This window comes from Phaethon lepturus, unplaced genomic scaffold, assembly GCF_000687285.1.
Source record: "Phaethon lepturus isolate BGI_N335 unplaced genomic scaffold, ASM68728v1 scaffold37929, whole genome shotgun sequence".
NCBI classification, from domain to species: domain Eukaryota; kingdom Metazoa; phylum Chordata; class Aves; order Phaethontiformes; family Phaethontidae; genus Phaethon; species Phaethon lepturus.
Window position 1 is genome coordinate 4,935 of NW_010564764.1, and position 8,826 is coordinate 13,760.

The window sequence follows — 8,826 nt, forward strand, 5'->3', positions numbered from 1 at the left end:
TGTAATCTATGTGTGGAAACTTAATCGTTAGCAGAGGAAAGCATTGAATTGCATCAGTTCCTCTTCTAAGATTTTTATTCTAAAGGATTTAGAATTTTACAATAGTAATGGCTTGTGATAAGTGACTTGAGCAGGAGCCTGGGAAACAAGTTCCAAGGTTTTAATCTAAATTCAACAGCTGACCCACTTTGCTATCTTTATAGATGCCATTTGGAGGTTGGCTCTTTTGGTGGCGCTTTTTTTCAGTTTAGAAAAATCTGTCCAATTGTCTGCTTATTTTAATGTGTTATCTGTTTCTAAAGATTTTTGTGAAACCTACTTAGCAAGTAGGTGATTTAGTGAGTGCCTGTATACACATCATGCTGGGTTTTTTTCTGAAAAAATGTTCCTCACTTTTGGATTTTTGGTTTTCTTAGGACATTGTTGATAAAGCTGATTCATTTCCTCAAGTTCTGCAGAACGTCATAGAGTGGATGAGGCAGCGAGAACTGGGAACAAAGTATAGCTATTCCATGTTGACAGATGGGTATGTCCTTATGTAACCTTCAGCACAATCTAAAACTGCAAAACAGTGTGTAATCTTTGTGGGAGTATTGTTAAAAGGCAATCATGACACTGCCATTTTGCCATTTTATTATAATTTTATCTTTCGGGGAAAATAAGAAAAGCTGAACTAAACAATTTGAAATGAAGCTTAAATCCATTAGGTGGCACTGTTTCTTTCCTAGCTTTCTGTATGCAACTAAATTATATTGAACAGACTTTTTAGCCTTTATTGTTGTTGTAATTCTGTGTTTACATCTAGTTTTCATATAGCACATAATACCTGAAAATAACATTGTGCGATATCCGTTCTAAGCAACTCCCGTGCTCTCCTGAATCCGAGGTTTCAGAAACATGTGGTGGTTGTGTTGCACCCTGTGTGTGTTAGTGTTACTGTTAATGCATCCTGCATATTTTCACCAGAAAGCAATAATGGATTATGCTGTTTATCAAACAAGGAGAAATGGCTAGCGTAGAAAGCCCTCTGCTTTGGCTTAGAAGACTGTGGCTCTGGTGGGTCCCAACTCCGACAAACTTTGTGTGTGAGGGATTGACTAGTCCTTGAACTGCCACCTGAACTTGCACTCTTACAAAATCTCCATGGAAAATCAAGTCCCCTAATAACTTCAAAGTGAACAGATCTTGAGATGTTATAGATATAGCTGTGATGCAACATTGTTCTTGTGATCTTAGCTTTGTTATATGATGAAAGATACTGTTTGAGCCTTATCTTATACAGCACTGGCCAGAGAATTTTTCTGTAGCTAGCTTTTTAGGTGTGAAACATTACTATTCTGTTAACATGTCTGCTTTCCCCCTTCTCTTGGAATGAGGGATTTAAGTAGCACAGAGTTTTTAATATTAGCTGTGTTGAGTTGAATGATGCATTTTCATGTTGCTATGCCTGTTGTTTGCCTGGAGTAATTCTGCTGTGCTGCATTAAAAAGGCAGTCCTGTGCTGCTCTGTGACAATGACTGTGTCGAACCGAAGGGAGGTGAGCCCCAAAACAAAACTGGAGTTTATGAAAAAAGCACGTGGGGATCTTAGTATGGCTTCCTAACACTTCTGTCAAGTAAAACACAGATAAATATTCTAGTCTATAATATGAGTTGTTTAAAAAATAATGTATCGTAGGGCATGAATGGATATGTAACAAAACTTTTTTTTTAACTAACCCAACTTATCAAGTGGGAAAATTTTTTTGGCCATGAGACCTTTTTCTCAAAATTCCTGAAGATTTGAACAATGACTATAAATCACAAGTCTTCTCTGCAAAGAACCTGTATCATTGAAATGTGATTGTGTCCAGTGTGAACAGTAAAGCCATTTAAAAGGTGTCACACAAGACTTGACGTGTACAGTTTAGGTCTGTGTACACATTAAAAACAAGAAGCTAAAAAAAGGTCCTTCCAGCTTTAATTAATTTAAGGAACTACTTAGCAGTATTTACCAGATAGTAGTATTTATCTGACTCATTATTTACCTATAATTAGGCTTCTACCTTTGGAAGCAACAGCAAATTAAAAAAAGAAAATGCTAAAGCAAACTGGTGCAAGACTGGTTATGTTACTCGATAGCCTAGAATGTGTCTGGAGCTCCCCTTCAGGGGAATCCCCTCCATGAAATTCCTTGAGGAAGATAGGTGTGGTGAAATCTGTCATATAGGTGAGATTGTGTAGACAGCTGCAAGAGAGGAGGAAAAAAAGGCTTTATTTTAGCTTGAAGCTTACAAACTTGTTGAGGTGGTTCCTGTTAGGAAGGTGGGCTAGAAGCACATAGGGTTATAGTTTCATCTTCTTTCCATAAAGTTCTGGTTCTCCTAAAACTAAGTGCAGTGTTGTTTCAATAACCTACATTAAGTAGAGAGATGCATGCATACCCAAGTAATCAGGAAAATTTAAGGTGCCACTTACTTCCCCAGGGGCTGTGTAACCATCTAGTTTATTGGCAGTTTTTTAGAGTAAATGTCGTAGATGGAGAAGCTGGCATGCTATTTCTTGTTCTAACCAACCTGGACCTGAAACCATCCTAGTGAAAAATCTTGCTCATGTGATTGTTTTCCCCATGATTGACAAATTCATATTCAGACAAATCTTTACATGATTATGGCAAAAGAGCTTTTCCTAAACTGTTTTCCTTCTGCTCACCACCAAAGACAGGACAGTTGTTTGTGCTATGGCTGTGCAACATGGAGAATGCAGGGCTTCTGAATTATATATTACTAATGTTTTTCTCTTCTCTTTTGACTTTGTAAGATCTTGGGATATGAGTAAATTTTTGAACATCCAGTGCCGTATTAGCCGTATCAAATACCCTTCTTTTGCCAAAAAGTGGATCAATATTCGCAAATCATATGGGAACTTCTACAAGGTTTGTACAGATTGTTGTTTCTCTTGTGGGAAAATTTGGTTTAAAAGTCTAGAATGTCCTGTTGTACTTGTCATCTTTACTTGTGTAGTATAAAATTATAGTACTTAAACTAGTTGCTTGAGGCCTGATTTTCAAACGTGCTTCATGCCCAGATCTCGCTTTACTAATGGAAGATAATATAAGCTACTGCATTTTTATTTTAATCTTGTTTCTAAGCATGAGGAGATGCTCCATGAAGGACTGTCTAAAAATGTCATACTGGTGCTCTTAAATCAGTGTGCCTTGAAGTAGTTCAGCTGAAAAGATTCTATATTGATTTTTCAATTATTTTTTCCTGTTTTCATGTAATACACTACAAAACTAATTTGCACCACTACCCTCAGATATTTCTACTTTTGACGGTGTAATGGGAACTGAGAAAGTTTAGGACATATCTACAGTTGGATCAAATTGTCAAGAGAAAAGTAATACCAAGTTCAGTGGTGGACCCTATTGCTGCTTTCTTTTGCTGTCATATTACCATAAAATGGGTTATTGGAGATTCTAGTGAATGCCTAGTCAGTCTATACTACGTCGTTTGTTTGAATGTGATTTCAGCCTATCTGACAATCTTCTCTTGAAGGGCTTTTTCATACTAAATGTAACATCTAGGAAAGAAAGAGGTTAACATTTAATAAGAGAAGAGGTTTACTTTGTGCTGAGCAAATATTACAGCGTTACTCCATTTCTCCCTCTATTATTGTGCCTTCTCTGCATGATAGTTTCCGTTGGAAATGTGTAAGAACACAGAACAGTCTTGTTAGTCTTTTAAGCTTTAACATAGATATACCTTCTTTTTCCTTCTCTGTTGAGCAGTGAGTGCTTTTTCATCAAAGGCAATGAAGATTATAACTTAGAGTGAATCAGTTTCTTTTTATTTTCTGTGATTTTTTTTTTTAATAAATGCTAACAATTGTAGCATATATAGCTGTTGAGAGCTTCTGTTTAGCTGTTCTGTGCTCCTATTGAATCTGTTGTTAAGTAATTGATAAAATTAATGACAAGGAGTGTATTGTAACTTTCCTGTGGAATATCCCACAACCTGCAGTTATATCTCCTCTGCCCAGTTTCTGGGTGTTATTGTTGGAGTTGCATATTGCCAGGTTTTGGCAACTGTGCTGTGAGCATTCTGCCTAGCTATTCAATCCAGTAGTATGGTGCAATATCCTGGAACTTGTCATGTCCTGTGTTCTCCCACTCCAATCCCACCACCAAGAGAAAAAGCTAAAATTTTCCTTTAAAGTTATCCTTTTGTTTTATTTTGACCTTTCCAAAGCACAAACATGTATTTAGTAGTTAATCAAGAGAGAACTCGGGGGCTTTTCCTGGCATAGCACTTTGCATGGGTAAGTTAGTCAAGCTTCCTCATCTGTTCATGCTGTTGGTCGTCCATGTAAGCATGGGCTGCTGTAGGTGTTGCTGATCTGCTCCTGTGGTCTTTGGAGACATTCAGAAGCTTGATGTCAGTGAGAATCAGGAGCCCGGTGCTTCTTTAATCGCTTAGCCTTTAAAAGGAAAACCAAACTCTGATTCTTTCTACAATGCCACTTTGGGTGGTAATTCCTCTTTTGTAAGGCTTGTTAAACCTAGCTAGGCCATGGCTTCCACCATTGCCAGCACTGGCGCATCTTGAGCTGGTGCTGGTAATGGCAAGAGGCTCTTGAGATTATCCTGAGTCTAGACAAACTCCTGTTGACTATGTCTTCTCTGTAAAAAAAATGAGGGTGTCTGTCTCACCAATGTGCTTTGAAGTTAAATTGTTAGTGATCTGACAAAAGGCAAAATGAAAGTAGCATGTGTCTTAAGTAGACCTAAAATCTGCATATGTTTCTACTGCACTGTGTTGGATTAAAAAGACTTGGTACAGAACCTAATCCTTGAATGTGGTTCACTTTCTCCATCAGGTTCCTAGGAACCAGACCAAGCTGACAATCATGCTTGAAAAGCTGGGCATGAATTATGATGGGAGACCTCACAGTGGACTTGATGACTCTAAAAACATTGCAAGGATAGCTATAAGGATGCTGCAGGATGGCTGTGAACTGCGGGTGAATGAGAGAATGCATGCTGGACAGCTTATGACAGTCTCCTCCTCAGCCCCCTTAGAGGGAGCCCCTGCTCCACAGATGCCCCGCTACAGAAACTAGCAGTTTGGGGGTTCTGCCTTAGGAACTGCTCTCAGATACCTGCTAAAGACTGTTAAGAGCTTATTAAACAGCCACCTCTGCCAACCTGCCTGCAATGCAGAATCTGCACCTTAACTAATCGTCTCTGTTGAAGTAAAGAGGAGTGTGGAAGCTCTTTGCTCTTTGAAGCCTGTGTTACAGCATATTTTTTTTTTTTATACTGATGATTTTTCTGTCTTTTGCAACTTTTGTAGCAGTAAGGTTGATATGCAGAATCTAGGCAAAATGTTAAGCTTTTAAGAACCTGTAATTTAAACACATGTAAAGATTGGTTGAGCCTGTGTGCTGCTGTTCCACCCCAGCCTGTGGGTAGTATTTATTCACTATGCCATACTCTGATGATATCTAGCATCTGATTATTCATTGCACACAAATAAGACATTGCTGGAAGAACTGAAATAGCGAGTGGTCAGGCTGGCCTTTCCTGATAAGACACTCTTCTAAGGGTTTCTGCTGATAATACTCTTTTTTTTTTTTTTTTTTTTTTTACAAAGTCTAGGCCAAATGGGAGCACATTCATCAGTTCTAAAGCAGTAGAGAAATACTGTGTTGTTTGTGGTTTGGTTTTTTTTTTTTTCTTTAAGGGATATGTTTGTCTGCTTCCACGGCGAATAGAAGAGCTGTGTATTAAACAAAAATTCCATTAATGCAGTATGATAGTAATTTTTTTAACCTGTATTTAAAAATGAGTGAAGTAAAAATAAGTTTAAAACATGCCAGATCATCAAAATTTTGTGCTATGTCGTTGCGTAAAACAAAACGAGAAGCTTCTAGTTCATAGTAAAAGACATGCTCAACTATTTCTGGTACCTTTCCAAAGGTAGGCTCCAGATAAGATGAGACAGAAAAGAGGCCAAAGTGTTAATTTGCTTTGTCTCCATGGGCTGTTATGAAGTACAACATTGATGTGATCAGCTTTGCATTAGAATTGCTTGTTTGGAAAAGCAGAATGATGTATTTTGGTTGCTTTTAGTAAAAAAAAAAAAAAGTTAGTTTGGTATCCCTGTATTCATTCCTTCATTCTGCCACTTACATTCAGGAAACAAAATAACCAAGTCCTAATAAAGGTTTGTTGAGAACATTCACTGCTTGGCTAATTAAACTCCTCCCAGCTCCTCTTGCTCTTCTGACTGTTAAAATGGATCAATGGAAATGTGAAAACTTTACTTCTCTCTCTTAGATGAATTTAAAACACTGGTTAATTCTCAGTTGCTTCACATGTGGGAAGGAAGCAGTTTTCTTTCCAGAGTCACAGATTTGGGCAGCCACAAATGCTTTAGAATGATGTTAATTTTTTCCTGAAAGTAAATACTTGTTCTATTTTTAGAGTTTTGTTGAACTTTACAGTTTCCTTTCTTTCTGTGACAATACTTGATGTATTTTCAGAAGGGTAAAATCCAAATCTCTGATATGTTTACTCTGAAAATATGGCCTATTTGTTAGTCCGTGTTTTGTACAAATTGTTAATTACATATTTGCTTTTCACTATAGCAACCATAGTATCCTCTTTTCTGAAGAACCTTGGTAATTTACTTTTTTTGTATCTGAGTTATTGTGGTGAATGAATGTTTCTATGATAAAATTGAATCTAGCTCAGGAGATCTCCCCTTGAGATGCTGGGAGTATCATAGGCTTCATCACTAGTCTTTTATTTGCAGGTCTGTAACCAGGCTCACAGTCCAGTGAAAAACTTTGTTACAGATTATTCTGCAGGATTCATAAGTGAAGAGCTGTTGTAATTTTACAACACTTAAGTACAGAGTTGTTTATTTTTGTTAAATAACTTCTAAAAGATATTTTGAGATAAGGGTTAAATATTAATAATTGTTTTCTCTTTACTGCTTCAGTAGGTTTTTTTTATCAGTGAGTTGCAGGAATCAGTAGAATCATTCCAGATACTATTTTATCTAAGTTGGAGTAATATCAAGCTGTAAGCTGTAACTATTTTGATTTTGAGATGAAGTGAATTTTATCAATGTTTATTGGTTTACTTGAAATGTAAACAAATACATTAAAATAAGTTGGTATTTATTAACATGTCAGGTACTAAATTCACTCTATAAAGCATGAGATGACTTCAGCAGTCTTGGGGGTCTTGGTCTTAGCGTGGCCTATGATTAGTCTTCTCTGGACTAGCAACATTGCCATGGCTAGGTGGCCTAAATCTCATGAATGTGACTAGTTCACAACACACTATAATGGGATAAATTTTCCTGGATGCTGTCATACTAAAGGGGAGGGAGGCATCGGGGCGGGGGGGGGAAACATGTGGCACAGTGAGTTTAGTAGTGATGCTTGTGTTAGGCCAAACAATGTTTTTTCAAGTTGATTTCATTTGTTCATCCAGAGAAGCTTGCTGAGTGCATCTCTGCTGTAATGAATATTTTTATTTATTAGAGGAATCATCCCACGGTGGAAAAATTCATTGACAACTATGTAAGAAAAAATTTCCTTTTTATGCAGAAAAAAACCCTATGCAGACATTATCCTGGTGATACAGTAAGAGGCCTTGGTTTGTTGTTGGTTTGTTGTTTGGGTGTTTTTTTTTTCCCACATTTCAGGAGCTCTACTTGAGCAATTCCACCACTACTGCAAACAGCCTTTGTAAAACACTAGCAAGCTTTCACCAAAGGAATTGCAGACAAATTTCAACATGAGCACTTTCAAGTAGATTTCTTAATATGTATATGAATGTGAGAGGGATTCACAGAATCTTGGGGTTGTGTTAGAGGGAAAAAAAAGGTTTCTCAGGCAGGTTAAAGAGCAATAACCTCTCGCTCTTGATGAGCAAATGTCTGAGCAAGTGTCACTAAATGCATGGGGAAGAAGAGGTCACAACAGTGTGTAGCCTCCCATCAACCTCCTAGTGAGGTATGGCTACAGGGGCAAGTCTCAGCAGGTCAAGTTGCCCATGGAAACTGCTCCTGTCTGTGCTTGTCTTATTATAAGGTAGTTTAATAATTAAGTTTAACAAGGTAGTTGTTGTTTCCATATTTTGTTGGAAATTAACATTGCAATGGGGAGGGGGCTTTTCCCAGCAGTGGAAATAAATAAAAAACCTCAGCTCACCTTGAGTTGAAGTTCTTGTGCCCTTGGAGAGCTCTCAGTGCTTCACAGCAGGTCTTCACAGCTCTTTGGTGACCTTGCGGAAGCAATGCTTTTTCACCACAGCTTCGCTAAGGGACAACTGATTTCTCTTGCCCTACAGTTCCCAAGGCTGTTTAAGTCCTTCCTTTTTATTCCATTAGTGAACTTTTGCCTCCCCTGGAAAGAGATTTGTGCTAGGTAAGATTTTTGTATGTTCTTTTTAACGGGGGGGGGAACCCTGTCCCATTAAAAAGAAATTGGAAGTCTTAGCTGTGGAGGGTAGGTGTCAAGAGACCCAGTTACTGGCTGGAGGCTTTTGAAAGGGGCTAAATGTATAGAACATCGTTCTGTTGCAACCAAGACCATTCCAGCCCCCTCTCAAGGACTTTGCATTTGACAGCCCCGTGGGTAACAGTGACAGCCTATCAGAAGCATTCCCCTAATGGTGACAGGTGAAGTAGCAAGGTGGTGGTCAGTCCATGCTTCTGCTGTACCTCGTGTTGAGCTGTGGCCTAGCTGAACAGCCATAGTAGTGAGCAGGCTAACACTTAATTTCAGAAGACCTTCCTGCTCATCCCATGGAAGACGGGGTGCTGATCT

General features: G+C 38.2%; 1 protein-coding gene across 1 annotated transcript in view; it reads left to right on the top strand.

Moving 5' to 3' along the window:
- The window catches only part of ERI1 (exoribonuclease 1), a 9,673-nt gene extending 4,394 nt beyond the window's left edge, over window positions 1-5,279 (top strand). Inside the window, exons 4-6 of the mRNA XM_010294979.1 lie at window positions 417-526; window positions 2,800-2,914; window positions 4,858-5,279. Coding sequence (XP_010293281.1) covers window positions 417-526; window positions 2,800-2,914; window positions 4,858-5,100 — 468 coding nt within the window. The 3' untranslated portion in view covers window positions 5,101-5,279. The remainder of the gene's footprint in view (window positions 1-416; window positions 527-2,799; window positions 2,915-4,857) is intronic.
- The last annotated feature ends 3,547 nt before the right edge of the window (window positions 5,280-8,826 follow it).